This window comes from Corapipo altera, unplaced genomic scaffold (assembly GCF_003945725.1).
Source record: "Corapipo altera isolate COAL_440 unplaced genomic scaffold, ASM394572v1 61305, whole genome shotgun sequence".
In the NCBI taxonomy this organism is placed as follows: Eukaryota; Metazoa; Chordata; class Aves; order Passeriformes; family Pipridae; genus Corapipo; species Corapipo altera.
The window spans coordinates 8289832-8308951 of NW_020884909.1; the positions used below are offsets into that span (position 1 = coordinate 8289832).

The following is a 19120-nucleotide window of genomic DNA, read 5'->3' on the forward strand; positions in this document are numbered from 1 at the left end:
CTTGTGTCAGGAACACAAGCACCATGTTTGATAGGTTTGCAGCATATGCAGTTAGTTTGAATTAGTTATAAGGGATTAGAAGTCCTTCAGTAAAGGACTATGCAAATATCACAAAGCTATTTGGAAGGACTCTTCCCCATGTAGACAGATTTTTCTGATCATCTGCTGTAACTGAAAAACAAGGAGCATCAACTCCACAAATCTATCGTAAGTATCACACACAGTTTAAAAGTCTTCTTCTGCTACAGTTACATGGGAAACCCAACTGTTAAAGAAAAACCAAACAACTATTGTAACTGCTAACAATTACAAAGAAGCAAAAAATTAAATTTTAAGGAAGAATTTTCAGATTCAGGTAAAAGCTGGAGTATGCATCATGCTTTAAGTCTCTTCTACAGCTTGCAGTGTTATTGTTAACCTTTGCACAATTCTTCTAGAAGTAGTCAGTTCAACTTTTGTCAGTTGTAGTCAAAAGTGACTTGCTACTTTTAAAAAACTGTAAATAGTAACTCAAAAAAAATACATATTTTGTAGTCTACCTTGGTGTTGCTCTGATATTTTTCTCCTTTTTTCTTCACCTGCTACTTATTGAACTATTTCAAAGCAAAGAGCTAACCCAGCAAATGGCATCTGTTGTTCAACTATAAATTTCTGTAAATCTACTTTAACTTCCAGAGATTCAGAAGGATTTTACCATAGTGGGAAATAACAGTAAGATTTAGGAAACATCATGAGCACAATTAAATGATAAAAAGAAATAAACAAATTTGAACTTCAGAACCGTAGTTACAAGCTACAGCCAGATTCTAGTTCTGCAGGGGCTCCTTAAATCTGCAAAGTATTTAAAATGTCATACTTGAGAATACATAATACAGTATCTGATAACACAGTAAATTTTTTTACTCTATTACCATCATTAATTACTGTAAGTTACTGATATATACTCCTTACCTCTGTTATTAATTCCATTATAGTCTCCCTGCTCTGCTCATGAAACACAGAAAGCTCTGTTACGCAGTCCTCATCAAGATGTCCCAGCTGTAAGAACATGATGGATATTGAAACATGAGGTTTTCAAGTTGTCTCATAATCCACACCTCACAGTGACACTGTCATGAAACCCAGTGGGCTGAATCAATAGTCAACGATGATTTTAGACCTTGTCTTTCAAATGTTCAGCATCATAACTAAACATTGTAGGGAGGAGACTGTAAAAGTCATACAACTTCACAGCCTGGCCCCTCACAGGTGAGAGCTTGTGAATTCAAGTAAGCCACCCAACAGGAGGTGAGATTTTTACTAGAAAAGAGGCTGTTCTTTCATCTGTCCATAAATATCCAAAGCCACTAGACATGCATATCTTTTCCAGAGCCAGCTAGTAGCACTGACACTGTGAGCACAGTCAAGTTCTTCTTTATGTGGAGAAACAGTGGCATCTGGTGACAACAGGAAGCATTGGCTGCCAACATACAGGAACTTCTCAGCACTTTCTGCTGACAACCAGATTATTTTGGTTTTTTTCCTCTGCCTTCATCTCTCACACAAGTAAAACAAGTGACAGAGAGACAGCACGAATATTCTTTCAATGAGATTGAATTTTTTATTCATATTTTCAGTGAGGACTACATACAAGATAGACCATAATCACGTCTTAGCATGCTCTCCAGAATATTTGTGTTTTACACCTTAAACAAAGTATCAAGCAGCCTGGAGAAGGAATTCGTCATTCATATGAAGAAATACTTCACATTTTGATGAGAATTCAGTTATTTTGCAGATTCAGCTGCAGAATATGATGAAAACACATTTGAAATTTCTCCACAAGAGAAATCAAGAGCAAATAATAATATTTTGACAGTTAAAGAATCAGAAAGGAACCATGGCCATCTCAAAGTTCATCTTTGAAGAAATGCCTTCACACCCCCATACTGTAAGGATGGTCATAAGCCAGTAAAGATTACATTAAACACTTTAATATTCATCTGACCAGAGTACTTACTGGGTATTTACTTTGCCACTGAACAGCATCAGAGTAGCCTTGCATAAGCCAAGGGTGACTTAACAGGTGTTTGACTGTAATCCTCTTCTTTGGGTCAACCTGGTGGGCAATAAAAGTGATACTTAAGTTGTGGAGAAGTGAAAAAATAATTCGTCTTCTACACAGAATGGGTGGCTAGGGGTAAAAATGGAAACCAATACTGCTTCAGAACTTCATCAAAAGGAAGCTCACACTCAAAGATGTGAGCTGTGAAGGACAGTTACAGAAACTGTCAAGTTACAATAGATGTCCCAGGGATATACAGCACTGACTACATTCCCTAGGCGTAGCCCAAATACATATTTAGTAAGTTTACCTACAAAAGAGCTCTTGCTTTTATTAAGAACAACCAAAAGCAAGCTGTTCAAAGACTTTGTTAAATCATTTAAACTTTGTTCAATTATTTCCATTCTCAAATATTTTTGAGCCAAAGGCAACGATAATGATTTCTTTAAAAGTGTATAAGAATTAAACTCCTTTTTCAAACACTGAATTCTTTTAAAATGTTTCAGTGATGCTATGTTTTGACCTATGTAATAGTACTTTATAGACCTATGCAACAGAAACAATACCTTTACCTGCAGCATTTGGTCAAGGAGCAGTGTACTACTAGGAGAGAGCCACTTTGGAATACTGTATTTTCCTCTCTGCAGAAAAGAAGAGGATTTAGAACTAACCTTGAATCTCAGAAGGAACTACTAAAGTACTTGGACAATAGTAACATCTGTACTCGGAAAAAAAAAGAATAGCAGGAACATGTTAGCTTTAAGAATGACTTGAATAAACATCATGGTAGTACTAAAACCCAGCTGCATCAGTAAGGAAAATACCATGTTTGAATCACCAGCTGTAGTTTTGACCCGTTCAGCTTGTTTGAAACTTCCATCTCTGCCCACTTTTGCAGCTAACCTGCTCCTTTATCCATTGTATCAAGTCAGTACTGAAGTTCTAGAAGTGCAAACATGCTGGAGTATGAATGACTGATATTAGTGCTCTGAAATGTGAAGATTCACTGAAAACAATACTTTTCAGACACTAAAAGTACACCATCCTCAGTATTAAGATATTCTTTTTTTGAACAGGTTAAATCTAATGCTCAATCTTATACTGCAGACAGGAGAAAGGTTATAGGTCTAAGAGGTAAGTTTTTTTCAATCAAATGATTTACTGTTGGTTTTCTTTAATTCTCAATTAGAAGAAAATTGAAAACAGCTTTCAGAGGTGAGGTACAACAGTGGCTAAAAACCAAACCAAATTCACCATCAAGGATCATTTACTTTGCAATGAAAATTAACAAAAAAAATAAAATTAATAAACAGTCATTGTCAAATAATGTACTTATCATTTTGTCATGGCAGTTTTCTTTCTACAGACAAATTCCTCAATGAAAAAACATTTGCATTATATGCAGCCTGCATTTCTAAGCAGAGTATGTACTGCTTTGACATCACAGGTTAAAGAATTTAGCTTACCTCTTTACAGACCCTACTAAAAGGTTATTTGTGAATAGTTTGTTGGGTGTTTCACAATGCAGTTTTACTCTGAAACTAAGTAATGTATGTAATCTACATTTTGCTTTTAATATATTGCTACAGAAAATGATGTAACAAACAATTCTCATCTACTGGACTATGGGCAATGCTGGATAGGTTGTGATATCTACCAGGTGCATAAGATCACACCAGATATAAGGGTTTTTTACAGAATTTACACCACAACTTGTATTTTCATTCAAAAGACATTCATTCTAGTATTCCCAAATGAAGAGAGGTGGAACATTCTGAGGAAAGAAACATTGTATGTAAGTCATACAACTCTAATTAGATTCAAACAGCAGATTTGACTTGGAACAACTGGTCCAAATTGAGATTACAATAAGTTTCAGGATTTGTAATGTGTGAAATTAAATTCCAGAACAGCGGGTAAGTATTCTCATTTCAAGCAATTTCCAGTTCATAGCCACATGAAATTAAAACAAATTTGGAGTGGAAATAGTAAGACTGCATCTTAACACCTGTGACATGATTGGGTTTTGACCGCTTCCAGACTAAACTTTAAAACCTCATCGGTTGTCTCAGCACACTTAAGCACTAGCATTATTTGGTCAACACTCCTCAGCACTCACGTGGCTTAGTTTTAGGTAGTCCTGCAAGAAGCAGGGAGTTGGACTTCATAGCTCCCTTCCAACTAAAGATATTCTATGACTATGGGAGTATGAAAGTCATGTAATTTTAATGGCACCTCATCTAAACATCAGCACCTTTACACAACCTCTTTGAAGCCTTTGCTTCCTTCTTTTTCCCTTTTCTTATTTTTTAAAGTTCTCTGCAACCACTCAAACCAAGCTTCCTAGGGATCTTCTATCCAAGTATTTAAGTCCGCTCCAATTCCAGAATAAAAAGCCACACTCTTTGATGAACTAGTCTGGTGCTTCGTGGACACCAGACTGTTAGCACGCTAAAAATAGTTCCTGTGCAGAGCAGTGTCAGCTGCCTCCTGCCAAAGTAGCCCTTGAGCACTCTCAAGGAGTTTTTCGGGGGGGGGGGTTTAAACATACTAGGCTCTGGATAAGAGAAGAAGAATGAGATAGATGAACCCAAAGCCCATACTGAACACTGCTTTTCCTCATCCCACTCACTTAGTGTAAGCTTTATCAACACAGATTTTAAGGCAGCTCAGAAGTGGCTGGCAGAGGTGCATGCGTGATAAGACACAGCATCTGTTTAGCCACATCAAGAGGAGTTTACAGGGAAACCGAACCAATGGCTTAATTATATAATTTACTACTTATTCAACTCATTTAGGAGGAGGAAAGTGTAAGAGCAGATGCAGAATCCTCCTTTTCCTAGATATGAGAATAGCTGACGTTTAAGAACAATATTTTTGGTAAACCATAAAATACAAGGAGAAGATAGATAAAGGCTCAGATGCAAAAATCTGGGCCACTAGCAAGAAAATCCTTCTGCTGAAGCTCAGTTTTCTACCGTATCACAGGACCAGCCTAGAGTCCTGCAGAGCCTGATGGAAGACAGAAACAAATCCAAAACAAAATATTGATCAGAAAAGTAACAAAGCATAACAAAATTCCACAAATAAGCCTTTTACCCAAACACAGCTTAACAGGTTCTGTCATCAGAAAGCAAAAGCCTCTCATAATGCTTAGAGATGCCTGTTCCTCATGTATTCTAGCACCATCAATACCTACCAGTATCTTCCTGTAGACAGCCATGACATTGTCATCATCAAAGGGGAGAAAACCACACAGTAGAGCATACAGCAGTACTCCCATACTCCAAATATCTGCCTAAAAAATAAAAGAGTGAGAGTTCACAAACCTGATCTGTCTAAAATGGCTCAGACACAGGTAACACTGTCTCTCTTTGGCACATGCAACTTACTAAAAGTAGGCTCCCTAAGTCTTTACATTCCAAGTGAAAGCACACAACCTGAATTCAGTTTTCAATTCACTGAAGCTGGAGCGCTGGTAAAACTATTATCCTCTCCTTAGGTCACCAAATTGCTGCATTACGTACAAGGATGTCTCAAGCAAAAATGAAATCAAACTCATTGGAAGGGATTTTGTACTGAAATGTATTACTGATTACAATACCTATCAGCACAGTTACAATCAGCTTTAAAGCCCCTCTATTTTTTCTGTACAGTCATGACAAAGTCCATGTGCCTCATACTGTAATTCACACTTCAATCATAAAGCAAAAGGAGGTTTTGAGAAGCACTGACTTCATGGAAAACAAAACAAAAAAAGAAAACAAGAGTTAGAGGACAGGGACAGTGGTGCAAAGGGCAATAAAGGAAAAAAGACTGACTCCACCCAACAGTAGAGCCAACTAAGTTTGAGTGAATTGCAATTACAGCATTTTGGATGGATTTACAAAGGCAAGTAGCAGGCCCTAATGTTCCAGATATGGAATCAAAGCTGGATAAATGCCACAGTTTTTCTTCTCTCTAATTTTACTACACTGCACAGTACAAAGAGCAAGTTTTCATACACAAATTTAAAGGTAAAGTACACAAGACACTGAGACTGCATAAAAATTTTGCAACAAGAGTTGAATAATTAACAAATTGCTGTTTGAAATAATGTAGAAGGAAGGAGTATAAGTTACTTTTTGTAGGGCACTAAAACACAGAGTAACACCTGGAGACAGTGAAGGATTAGTCAGACATGAACAAGCCAGCTGGCTAAGAGCATGATATGCTATTCCAGGCTGTGACTGCTATCAGTCATACAGCTTCTGAGAGCCACTGAGGCAACATTATCCAGTGGCATTGAAGAGAGACATCAAAGGAATGTATCTCAACCTCACCACCTTTAAATACAAAGGAGGCAGGAAAAAAACCACCCTAATCCACAGTTGTGCTACATACCTCTGAGCCAATGTATGCTTTGCCCTGAATCAGTTCTGGTGCTGCATAAGCTGGGCTTCCACAGCATGTGTTCAGATGGTAATCAAGGCCACCCTAGAACAAGACAGAAAGCATTGGCTCTAACACAGATGGTGTCTTCTAGCAACAACATATTAAGAGGCCTCAGAGGCTTCATTTTCCTCTGTTGTCTATGTACATCCACCTTATATTTTGCTTTGGTATAATATATGGGTTCACGAGGCAAAAACTGTCCACGGCCATGAGTGTCCTGCAAACGTTCAGATCCCAAGCGGCTTATTCACCTGTTATCCCGCTAGTCTTTTCTGCAGCTCCTCCTCCGATAGGAATACTTCCTTTCATGACCATGAAGAGAAAAGATGGAACTTGGGAAGCAGTGACCCAAGAGCTACTGGGCATGAGGCTGGTTGGATATTTATACCAATATTTAATGCAATAACTTCATAAAGAACCACAAAAAAATGTTCCCTTATTAAAACCATGTAAATACTTTGCCTGGGCTTTGTTCTAAGCAGATCAGAGTAAGATGACATTGTACCAACAAGATAGTGGTTGCAAGGTGTTCTAACTTGAGTCAGCTAAAACAATCCAAGGACTTTGGGTCAGGCAAGACCTTCTTCCCATTAAATTGTTTCTTAAAAGCACCCATCTCGCAGGTGAAGCTGACAGAGCAGCAGTCTAGAAATCAACTTTAAACTTGGAAAACAACTCTGTACAAGCATCTGGATCCAGAGGCTTTGTAAATGTAAAGGAAATCTATTTGATTTGATCCACAATCTCCACACATAGACAAATCTTATGAAAAAAGACACATGCCATCGAAATTTATTAGGGAAAAATGCACACCAACATAACTCTTACAGTACAAGCAGGTACTCTACACACACAAGGTGATCTCTGCCTTAAACTGGGATAAAAGATGAAGACAAGAAAGTGATCTGAAATTCTGCTTAGAACATGCAGGTTACTGCTTTCTCACACTGTTAAGGCTCCACCAAGAAATCAGCAATGGGACAACAACTAGACAAACGGCTTGAATTCAATGCAAGGCTCTGCACTGCACGTTGAAGTTACATCTGCAATTCTTATGTGTGCACTGTAGCTGATTCAGCTCTGCTCTGTGAGAGCAACTGACACTCTTACCTTTGGCTTTGCACAAAGTCCAAAGTCTATCAGCTTCAGATTATGTTCCTCATCAATCAGCAAATTTTCCTAGTAAAAGAGAAAGTAGTAATGAATTCTTCTGTAACCCAAGTCATTCCAGAAACAACACTTCCTTTCACATTATTTCTTCTTGCCATTAGCAGCTAGAATTTACCTAGAGCTCTCCTCTGGAGATTTTGACCAGTTGTTAATGAATATGTCCTGTATTCTGGATAGGGAATATGAGCTCCTACCTGTTGAGAAGGGCCTGGAAGTTTGCTAGACAGGAAGTTGAGTGTGAGGCAGAAGCCTGCCCTGGCAGAAAAGGCAACCAGCAATATCCCAGGTGGTATGAAAAGGAGCAGAGCTGGCAGAGTAGGGGAACTGACTTACCCTCTGTTCAGCACAGCAAGAACAGCCCATCGAGTTTCTGCCCAGCCCCCCAGCACAGGAAACACATCAAACTAAGGTAAGCTCCGTGGTTAGGCACAAGCCTGCCAAGGATGGTGGAACGCTTTTTCAGTGAGGAGAGCCTGAGGGAGAGACACTCTGCGGGTGAGAAAGCGTCAGTGGAGGCCTCATAGCAGCGTTTTAATTCCTTCCGGGGGGGGCTGAAGACAGAGTCAGCCCCTCCACAGCAGCATGTGGTGGGATGATGATAGACAAGAGGCATCAGACTGGAACTAAGGAAAACCCTTTCTCTTCATAAGGAAGAAAGCAGAGACATTGTGCCTCATCCTTGGGAGAGGTCCAAGATGTGACTGGATAAAGCCCCAAGAAGCTCAGTCTGATGCTGTTTCAAGCAACAGATTCAAACAAGCCACTAGAAGTCACTTCCCATGCAAGGTATGACATGATCCTATAAATCTGTCAGCACTCCAGCTGAGACAACTCCTTCCAAGAGATGCAATGAAGGTTTTCCTTGGAGAGAAGTTCTTTGGAGACAATGATTTCGTGAGCTGCCTAGTAAAATGCTCGTACAGTAAGAATTTGCTTTTCTCAGGGTTGCCAGTGTCTCTAAACATGCAAACTTCTAATCCCTTCAAAGAGAAATGGTCTCAAGGCTTCTATTCCCTAAACCCACACTTAAACCCTGCAGTGACAGCAAAGCCACAGGTTCTGTGGCATGTCCCTCCCCTTGCACCCTGTCGAGTCTCCACTCATTTAAGCTGTGGGGGTCACCATTCTCCTTTGGGCATGATGGGCATAACAACTCTCTCTGGGTACAAGCTGAAATAAAGAAGATAGAAGGAATGCCTAAGCACCAAAATCAGATCTGTGTCTGCTCCAGTCTCAAATGAGTGCACTGTTCTGCTTCTCTTTCAGAGGAAGCTCCTTCCTCAGATACAGACACATCCAGCTCAGCTGAGGAACAAAGCATCAAGTAGAAATAATGCTCTTTCAGCAAACGTTAGAGATGTTAGATAAACCTGCTCCATACTGAGAAATAAAACCGGGTCTTCATTATTATTTGTGCAAATCTGATTACTGTTCAGACTTACTGGTTTGAGATCCCTGTGGGCGTATCCTCGACTGTGCACATAAGCAATTGCTGAAACAACCTGCCGAAAAAATACACGAGCTTCCTCCTCGGAAAGGCGGTCCTTAGAAATTATGTAATCAAACAACTCTCCTCCAGGACAGTACTGCACAAAGGTAGGAGAAAGAAAACATTTGGAATACAGTCATGAAATCTAAACGCGAATGAAAGCACTCTTCCTTTCCCTCTGCTTTATCTCAGCAGCACCCAAGTGTGTCCCAGGCCAGCCTGCAACAGATCCAACAAGCCCAGGAGCCCGACTGTTGCCCAACATGTTGCTATAGACATGTCACTTTAACATCACAGGCAACAGAAACTGCCCAGGAGGTGACAACTCTGTGGGAGTTCTGGGGTCCTGTGTATCCCGCTGGTGCTAGTTTTTGGAGCATGAGATGGGAATTAAAGTTAGTTAGGACAGAACATATTGCCAACTATGGCACCTTGGACACACTTGCCATTGAGATAACTTTCTAAGAATTGTTTCATTTGGACTTTGTTACCATCTGCTGCTAAACCTAGGGACCTTTGTCATAGCAGAAACACGGTTTCTTACCTCTAAAACCATAAATATTTTCTTAGGTGTTTCAATCACATGATACAACTGGCAAATGTGCTGGTGACTCAAGTCCTTCATGGCATCAATTTCTAATTTAACACGAGGCAAATCATCCTAAGAGAACACAACGGCAAGCTATGAAATTGCCAACTAGTTTGACCACCTGTACATTACAGTAAGTAGACTATTGCACAACATTAAATGTCACAGCACACAGTCCAACTGCTCAAACTCAAGCAGCTCCAGCTCTGTCACTGCTCACACACTAGTCAGCAAAGCCCCAAGTGACAGATGCACAATTGCTACTATTCTCATCAGCACTGTGTTTGAATTACTGTAATTTATTTTGTCATTCGTTATTTAAATCCAAAACTCCCTTAGTTTTACAGCCATAGAATGTTGCCCACTCCATAAGAGGGCACAGAATTTTGTGGTGCTCTGTTAACATTCTTTCAAGTCTACAGCATCCACCACCAGCCTACAGAGACAGTTGCACCTGTGTTCCCAAGAACTCCACAGGAACAGCACGTTACCGACTTAGAAGTATCTTCTGACTTACCTGTAGAGCAAGTTTGTCCATGATTTTTATCGCAACTTTTTCACCAGTGAGACGATGCCGCGCAAGTTTTACCTTGGCAAACCCACCTAGAATTTGAAACAGAGATGTGTAAAGCTCTGCATGGCAACAAGCTTTCTCACCTGTGACCTCAATCGCCCTGGAACACGTCCTATATGCACAGCATGCAGCACCTTTGTTAGGGGAAAAAGTGATCACTCCACTACCTTCCAGCTACATTTCCAGACTTCTGCCTCGCAAAATACACCCTGGAAATATGATCCACAGCCTCCTCTGCTCCTCTGCTCTGCTCAGATAAACGCTCAGGCAGGCGAACACGTCACATACATCTGTTTGCATTCCCAGACTGAGCCCACCTGTGCCGACTGTTCCGTGTAATTCATAGTACTTGAGAACTTCCGCATAGTCACCTCCGGCCATTCTGCGACCCGCAGGGGCCAGGCAGCTCCTGAGAGGACAGACCGTAGCCCGCGCTCACGCTTTCGGGCACGGGAAGCGGCTCGGCTGCGGCCCCGGGGAGGGCGGCTGCTCTCACGGACAAGTTCGAGGCGGACTCCGTAAGGGCTATCCGGTGACAGGTGCGAGCGAGTCCCGGTCCCCGGGGCGGTGCCACCAAGAGACTCCTAAGTTCAACCCCGCTGGGAGCAGCGACCCCGCAGCGCAGTCGCCTCCGGAGCCCGTTACCGTTCAAATCTCCCGCTTCCGGCTGCCGGGCCCGAGGGGCCAATCACCTCACGCTGCCGGACCGGAATGGTCGGGGTGGGAGGGGCGTGCCGGGAGGGAGGGCGAGAGCGAGCGGATGCAGTGACGGTGGGAGGGTCTCAACTGCCGGCTCGCAGCAAAGGTGGGCGACCTCGGCCACAAACGGTTCCTGCAGAGACGGGAAACAGCACCCGTACCTTTCAGGAAGAGCATCCACGCCTGCAGCCACCTAAGACTGCAATGGGACCCGCATTGCTGGGGCTGTCGCCACGCACAAGATGGCAGCCGGGACTGCGGGCCCCGGAAGACGAAGCATCCCAGCTCCGTGCGCGGCCCCTCGCGTCCCAGGCCCGGCCACCCGCCGCACCCTGCGTGGCCTGCTCGTGGGCGCCCCTGGCAACGGCGAGGCATGGCTCTGGCCCGGAGCAACACGGGACAGGCGGAGAGGTCACTGTCACCCTCTCTGTGCCTTTGTGTAGATGGCTATTAACAGACAACAGGCTCATTAATGCAGTATTGCAGCTTTGCTCTGTACACACAAAACCCACAAGCCAGTCTGTAACCTCGTCTGTCAGTTAATTTAAAAATGCAGTAAATGTGAGAGGAAAAGGGCAGGAGACATGAGTGAAAAAACATGAGGGAAATGTGAGGGGAGAAAAGGGCAGGAAACATGAGAGGAAAGCATAAGAAACATGGGGGGAGAGAAAAGTCAGGAAATGTGAGGGGGAAAAAGGCAAGAAATGTGATGAGGAAAAGGGCAGAAGTGTGAGGGAGAAAGTGTGAGAAAAATGAAGGGGGAAAGTGGGGAACATGTGTGGGAAAAAGGCCAGGGAATGGGACAGGAAAAGGGTGGGAAACAAGCAGAAAAAAGCGTGAGAAATGTGAGGGGGAAATTATGAGAAACATGAGTGAAAAAAAGGGGGGGAAAATGAAAGAAACATGAGGGGAAATGGTGGGCAACATCAGAGGGAAAAGGACAGAAAACCTGAGGAGAGGAAAAAGGGCAGGAAACCTGAAGAGGAAAGTGCTAAAACGAGAGGGGGAAGGTCTTGAGAAACGTGAGGGGAAAAGTGTGAAGAACATGAGAGGGAAAGTAGGAGAAAAGTGAGGGGAGAAAAAGTCTAGAAAATGTGAGGGGAAAAGTGTGAAAGATGTAAGGGGGAAAGTGAAGAGTACTAGTTTGACTTACACAGTAAGAAAGACTGAATTGCAGTGCAAAATCAGTAGCTCTGCTCACCTTGAGTTCTAGCTGTCCAAACAACAGTTCTCTGCAGGCATAGCTACACAAAGTTTGGCTTCCTGGTGCTGCTGAAAATGTCCTAGAATCCCACCATACTGGAAGTTGCTTTCCATGCTTAGTCAGAAGTTCTGTGTAACCTTAGTTGAAATGTAAGACCTGCAGAGAGTGACTTCTGCTCTCTGACTGGGGGACAGACTCCTGGGTTTGGGTGAGGTTTCTCTTCTTCTGATGTTTTAAATGTTCTCAGAATCCACATGTAAATCTTTATCTACAGGAGGAAGCTGAAAATAAACAAAAGAGAGAGCAGCTGGAACACTTGTGGAAGGACATGGGCAGTGTGTGTGTGCAGGGCAGCACACTGGCAGGTACCTCCCCAGGAAGATAAAGGTTACTGCAGAAGTTTTCTGAAGAGTTTGCCTTGTGAAGTAATACAGTGCTTCTTTGTCCTCACAAGAAGTGTGAAAGCAGCTCCATGTTAGAGGAGTGGGGCTTTAGTTCCTGTGGGATTGGTCACACTTAGCTCTTCCTGTGTCAGTCACAGGTTTGGAAGAAACCCCGCTGCGTAGCTAAAGCAGTGGACCTACTAGAAATAATGAAATACTTTAGAAAAGGCGAAACAGTCAGATTAGAATATGAGAAAGCAAATATTCAGTCACCTGACATGTCAGAATCTGTAGCAGAAGCTCAGCTGCAGTGGTCACTCTAGGGATATCACTCTGTAACCTTTGTGAAAGCTGAATTTTAAATTTTCTATTCAAGTAATTAAGAGGTGTATAACACACATAAACCAGAGAACTTGTTAGGCTTGGGGCATGCAGTGACATCTGAACCTGACTGATGCACAGATGTGTCCATCATCTTTTTGGCCTTACAGTTTCTGCCCCTGGCTCTCTTCCCTTTTCCTGTGACTGTGGTCTTGGAGCAATCTTCTAAGTTGTTACAGTGTGATTTTTCTCTTTCATAGCTCACAGACTTAATCTTCATTCTTTCCCTGTTCCACTGATGGGTAGGATCACTTATTTCCTTTGCTCTGTAATGTAGTTGAAGATGGAACAGACTTTCTATCTTGCTTTGGCTATCCTGATTCTAGCTTTTTTTCAGTAACACAAGTAGAACAAGTACTGAAATAGTGCTGAACTGTCGTTTCTTCCCCCAGTGACTGAGGAGAGTCATGAAGAACCAGCTTTCAGAAACTTTATGCAGGACATGCGGATGAAATGCCAGAGGAGAAGCAACCTGAATGAATGAGACCTTCAGAAACAGAAGGTTTGGAATCACTTGTAATGGAGTTAAAACTGAAGGAACGGCATAAAGAAACTTGCACGGAACCATGCATGAAGACTTTTATCCATGAACAACTTCCTCTGATAGATTTTTATTTTTCTTTCTGCAGTAACTTTTGGTCCAATGAGTTAAAGGTCTTGCAGCCAACTGACTGCACATTTGGCCATCTGCCACTGTGGCTTCCTGAAGCTGAAGGAACTAGAAAGCAGTTTCTTTAACTGCAAATTATTCAGATCTCTCTGTTGAGAGCTTAGATTTTGAGCTCTGATAGCATTAGCATCAAGAGTACTCACTGGTCCCCAGAGGCACCTTCCGTTTGCTGAGTGCAGTCAGGCATCTGCTGCAGCCAGGGCACAACTTGATCAATCCACTGTTTGATGTTTTGTTTTTCATTAAATAGATTTTACGTACTAAGAAATGCATGATGGTTAATAGAAGGAGATTTCCTGTCACCATTCTAAGGTGAGACTTTTTCCCCATGCTTGCAGCCTATCCTGCAATCGGTTATGTCTATCTCGTATTAGCCTCATTAGCCACCAGTGTGCCTGTAATAAATGTGGATAGAGCCTTCCTTAATCTTTGTTCACGAAGCCTAGCCATGATGACGCAGCCTATCCATATGGATGCACAGCAAATGCATCTTAAGTATATTACAACCCTGCAGGTTACCTGGTGAAAACAGGGAAGTCCCTTTGCCCACATTGCCTTTCTCTTGTCCCTCTCCAGCCTGAGGCCACTCCTCTGCTCATTCACTCTGGCCTCACTGTCCTACACGATGTCTCTTCTGTCTTCTCCAATGGCTGCTGCCAAGAAAAGAGGACACAGTGAGTCCCAAGTGCTGACTCCTCACCACTACACCTGGAGAACCACTATGCCAGCCCCTCAGTGATTCCACCACCAGCCCTATCCCCATACGCTGGGCTAGCTACTCTGGGGTTGAAGCTGGAATATAGTGTCTAGAGCTGGACCCGAAGTAAACATCCTTCTCTGATCAAGGAGCAACTTCACTTGGTGGTGGGAAGACGTGGAGCTGGAGCTGAAATCATTGTAGGGCTGGGATAGCAACTGCAGGGCTGGGATTGCAGAGAGGCATGCCAGAGATTGGTTCACAGAACCTGAGCGTAGATCAACTTCAGCATCAGCGGAGACTGCGCGGGAGAAGGAGGGTGGGCAGCGGGCCTGGGGCGGGCAGGGGGATAAGGGGTGGGGACGGCACTTAAAAGATTTCGACCAGGGAGCTGATCTCAGCCCAGTCGGGGCAGTTTAAGTCCCCGCAGAAGTGCTGCGAGGAGAGAGGCGGTCAGAGGCGCACTGCTGCTCTGTGTCCTCCCCCCTCCCCGCCGCCGACTCCCGCCCCACCACGTCGCCGCTGCTCCCCGGTCCCCCATGCCGCACAGTCCGCCTTCGCGCCCCGGAACCGCCCGGTGTGCCGGTGGGGGGCTCCCCGAGGGGCTCTGCAGGGGCCTTGGGGCCGGGCCCCCGGCAGTCCGGCCCGACCAAGGGGCGGGGCAGGGAACGGGGTCCCGGGAGCGGGACCCGGAACGGCCACGGACCCGCGGGAAGGGCCCCTCCGACACGGCCCTCGCTCGACCACCCGAGCACCTCCCGCCACCCGCGGCCGCGGCCCCGCGGGCTCCAAGCCCCGCCAATCCCGGCCCGAGGCAGCGTCCGGCCCGCCAATCCCGACCCGCCTTTCTCGGCGCCGTCCAATCACAGCCTGCCTTTTCAATCCCGCTGCCCCCCGTTCCCCTCAGGCGCTGCTGGGAGCACGGCAGGGCGGTGGGAGCTCCGCCATCACGTCTCGTCCAGGAGCTCTCCCAGGAGAGGGGGAGGGAGGCGGGGAGCGGGCGGGAGCGGCTTCGGGAGTGGGGCGTGCGGGGACAGCGGGGTTCTCGGGAACGGGCGGGCGGGGATTGGCGGAGCTGGCACGGGGAGGCGAGGCTGTGCGGGCCGCGGGCTATAAATAGCGGGGGGGGGGGGGGGGGGGCGGGTGAGGGCAGTTCGGCGGCGGGAGTGGAAGCGGCGCTGGAGCTGCGGGAGCCGGAGCGGGATCGGCGGTGAGCTGGGGCGGAACTCCCGCGGCTGCCGGTCCAGGCACCTGGCCTGTCTTGGGCACGGGGGCCGCTCTCTCCGGGAAGTTCTGGCTCCCGACATGCAGGTCCGATCCCGACCCGCCACTCCCACCCCGCTTTTCTCCGCTCCGTCCAATCGCAGCCCGCCTTTTCAATGAGCCCGCCCTTTCCCGTAAGCTGTGCCCGCTCAGCCGCGGCGCGGAGCCGCCCCCTGCGTTCCCCTGAGGCGCTGATCTCGGCTCCTTTGCTTCGGGATCCGGCGGAGCCGCGCCTGCGCTGCCGCGGCGCCCGCAGGCGCTGTTGGAAAGGCGGGTGGGAGGTCCGCGGTCCCGTCCCGTCCCGGAGTTCTCCCGGGAGAAGGGGAGGGAGGCGGGGAGCGGGCGGAAGCGGAGCAGCCCCTGGGAGCGGGGCCTGAGGGGACAGCGGGGTTCTTGGGGACGGGCGGGGCGGGAGCGGGCAGGCGGGGATTGGCCGGGCCGGACGCTGCCGGACGCTGGGATTGGCTGGGCTGGCACGAGGGGGCGGGGCTGTGCGGGCCGCGGGCTATAAATGGCGTGGGGGGGGGGCCCCTGAGGGCAGTTCGGCGGCGGGGCTGGGGGCGGCGCTGGAGCGGCGGGAGCCGGCCCGGGATCGGCGCGGCCGCTGGGCCGAGGAGCGGCGGTGAGCCAGGCTGGGACCCTCGCGGCTGCCGCTCCAGGGAGCCGTGGGGAGCCATGGGGCAGCACCCCCTCGGCTGCCGATCCAGGGGGAGCCGGGGTGGGTTCCCCGCAGCTGCCGAGGCAGGGCGTTGGGCAGGCGGTGTCCCGGGCAGCTCTGCCGGCCAGCTTTGGTCAGTGCTCGGGGGGGAGCAGCCCATGCTCAGGGGTGCTCCCCCGAACCAGAAGGACTAGGCTGCAGCCTCTCAGGGGGGCTGGTATTGAAAGTATTGTTACAAAGAAACGTAATAAAAGGTGTTTCATTCTATTGTCACTTTATTTTACTTTTATTTTCATCTTTGACTACTTGATTGTCTGTTCTATTGCTTTGTTGGTGTAGTACTGTTCCCATTAGGATGGGTGGGACAGCTCCTAGAGATATTTAAGTGAATGACTAAGACTGATTTGTGGCCTTGTCAACAGCCCCAGGCTGCAGAGATATCCAGAAGCAGCTTTAGGCAGAGACAGCAGAAAGCTGAGGACCTGGAGCTCAGGCAGCAGAACTGGTGGAGACATAAAGTTGGTAGGGCTGTGGGCAAAATGAGTGAGGCTGGGTTAAGGAGCATGGACCTGGCATAAGTACTGCACACATGGAGCTGGGATAAAAATAGTCAGGCTTGGCATGGAATGTGGGCTTGAGAACTGGAGTGGAAAACTCAGACCTTTAACAAAAGAAAGATGCTAGGGTTGGAACGTGCAGCAGCTTTACTGGGAGCTGGCAGAGCAGAGCTGGCAGAGAAATAAAGCTTAGGAGTCTGGCTATGGGATAGGGAGAGTGGAGCTCAGAAAGGGACTGTGGAGCAGGGATAAGGACCATGGCACTGGAGCAGAAATCACTGTAGGACTGAGACAGGGAATGTGGCACTGTCACTGAAATCCCTGTGTGGTGGCATAGGGATTGTAAAGTGGGAAAGTGGACAGGGAGACTGGGGCTGAAATCGGTATTGGGCTGGAATTGCATCTCTGGAGCTGGGAGAGTGTCTCAAGCTCGGATAGAGACTGTGGCACCGTCACTGAAATCCTTGTGCAGCTGTGGAATAGGGATTGATGGGCAGGAACATAGACTGGGCGGGAAGAGCTGAAATCAGTATAGGGTAGGAATTGCGACTTTGGAGTTGGGATAAGAGTTGTGGGGCTGTAGGAGTAACTGGGGGACTGGGATTGGGAGTGTGAGGTTGGAGCTGGAAAGTCCCAGAGCTGGAGCCAAGATGAAGATCCTGCAGTGAGAACCTGGAACAGCTTCTCGTGGCGGTGATGGCAAGATGCAGAGCTGCTGCTGAGAGCAGAGCTGGCAGTGAAATAAAGCTTGTGGGTCTCAAGCTGAAATCACAGTCCCACACCAGTGTCCCTGTTGGAAAAATCCTTGCTTTCGATTTATGAAATGACAAAAAATACCTGCAGGACAAGGAAAATGGCAGCAAGAAATCCTTTATTGCAGCGCTGGGTGCAATCCCAAGTCACATGGCCTGGAAAGCACACGCAGTTTGAAAAACAGCACTCTTTTTGTACCCTTTTGGTTACATAAGCTGTTAAATATTCAACAGGTGACAGGTATTTTACCTTAAAAGGTAATTTTTCGAATTCAGGAGGGGGTGTCACCCTCCCTCCTGATTGATTGATGATGTACACAAAGGCTGGCCATGTGGCGAGGGTATATTTTCCATTTTTATAATTTTCCCTGGTGGCCGCCGGGGAGCCTGCCCGGCATGGCCCCCCAGCAGCATGGTGGCCGACTTGGCCGGGGGCTGGGAGCCTGCCCGGCAGCGGTATCACCATTGGCAAATCAGAGCTCAAATTAGTTCAGCAGTTTAATTACCTAGGTAGTCTCATCTCCTCGGATGGTAAGATTGACAGAGAGCTAGACAACAGGTTAGCAAAGTGTCCTAGTTAGAACAGCTGGGACCGATTCATCATCGGATGGGTGTAGCCCGAAACTGTGTATTCTATAGCCCTCCATGCCATTTCCCAGAAACTGTTGTCAGTAGAGGCCTGTGAGGTGCCCCCCCCCGGCCCATGCTCCTGTCCTCATGCCCTTTTGTGGAATTCCCTGACTGAGCACCCTCACACCCTTTTATGGAATTCCCCACTCTGAGGGAAGGATTGAGCATCCTTTTATGGAATTCCCCGCTCTGAGAGAGGGGCTAAGCATTGCTGCCTGAGCTGGAGAATATATAAACCTGGAGTTTCAGAACCTTTCCACCTCTTGTGGGATCCAGAGGAGGACTGCAGCTCACCGCTCTCAGCCGGACTGAGACCACCACCCCCAACTGAACTGCAATCACCACTTTGGCCGGACTGCAGCAGCTCTCCCACCAGCAGGTTTTTCCCCTCTCCCTTTGCTTTGGACTCAGGGGGGGGGCCCAGGGAGCACCGTTTTGTTTGTGCCCTGGGGTGCTGGGTTGTACATTTGGGCTTTGTGGGTTAGGGCCGGTTGCTTGTCTGTGTGGTTGTACTTATTGTATTATTTTATTAAATTGTTATTCTGATTTGTAATCTCTCTTTTGAGTTGGGTTGGTTTCCCCTGCTGGTTAACTTTTAAACCAGCACACAAAGGCATATAGTGCCTTTGGAAAGCTTCATAAAAGAGTTTGGCGAAATAAACACCTGAAGAAAAGTACAAAGATCAGTGTTTACAGAGCTATAGTGCTGTCTGCTCTCTTATATGGATCTGAATCATAGGTCATCTACCACCACCACCTGCGACTCCTCGAACGCTTCCATCAATGCTGTCTCCGCACAATCCTAAACATCCACTGGTCATGTGACCAATCCATCTGTTCTAGAACAAGCAGCAGTCACAAGTATTGAGGCCATGTTACTGAGAACACAGCTGCGTTGGGCAGGGCACATCTCCAGGATGAAGGAC

General features: G+C 46.5%; 1 protein-coding gene across 9 annotated transcripts in view; it reads right to left on the minus strand.

The window, feature by feature from the left end:
* MELK (maternal embryonic leucine zipper kinase) overlaps positions 1 to 15120 on the minus strand; it is a 29179-nt gene extending 14059 nt beyond the window's left edge. For 4 of the 9 annotated variants that reach the window (XM_027653048.1, XM_027653041.1, XM_027653040.1 and 1 more), the window contains exons 1-10: positions 10618 to 10996; positions 10244 to 10329; positions 9682 to 9798; positions 9091 to 9234; positions 7589 to 7657; positions 6428 to 6520; positions 5244 to 5342; positions 2617 to 2685; positions 2000 to 2098; positions 952 to 1038 (exon numbers count right to left, since the gene is read on the minus strand). In XM_027653048.1, coding sequence (XP_027508849.1) covers positions 952 to 1038; positions 2000 to 2098; positions 2617 to 2685; positions 5244 to 5342; positions 6428 to 6520; positions 7589 to 7657; positions 9091 to 9234; positions 9682 to 9798; positions 10244 to 10329; positions 10618 to 10681 — 927 coding nt within the window. In that variant the 5' untranslated portion in view covers positions 10682 to 10996. Of the gene's footprint in view, positions 1 to 951; positions 1039 to 1999; positions 2099 to 2616; positions 2686 to 5243; positions 5343 to 6427; positions 6521 to 7588; positions 7658 to 9090; positions 9235 to 9681; positions 9799 to 10243; positions 10330 to 10617; positions 10998 to 12200; positions 12485 to 14156; positions 14463 to 15099 lie in introns of those variants that run through there. The other 5 variants (XM_027653046.1, XM_027653045.1, XM_027653047.1 and 2 more) reach the window with 5 other exon arrangements.
* Between the last annotated feature and the right edge of the window lie 4000 nt (positions 15121 to 19120).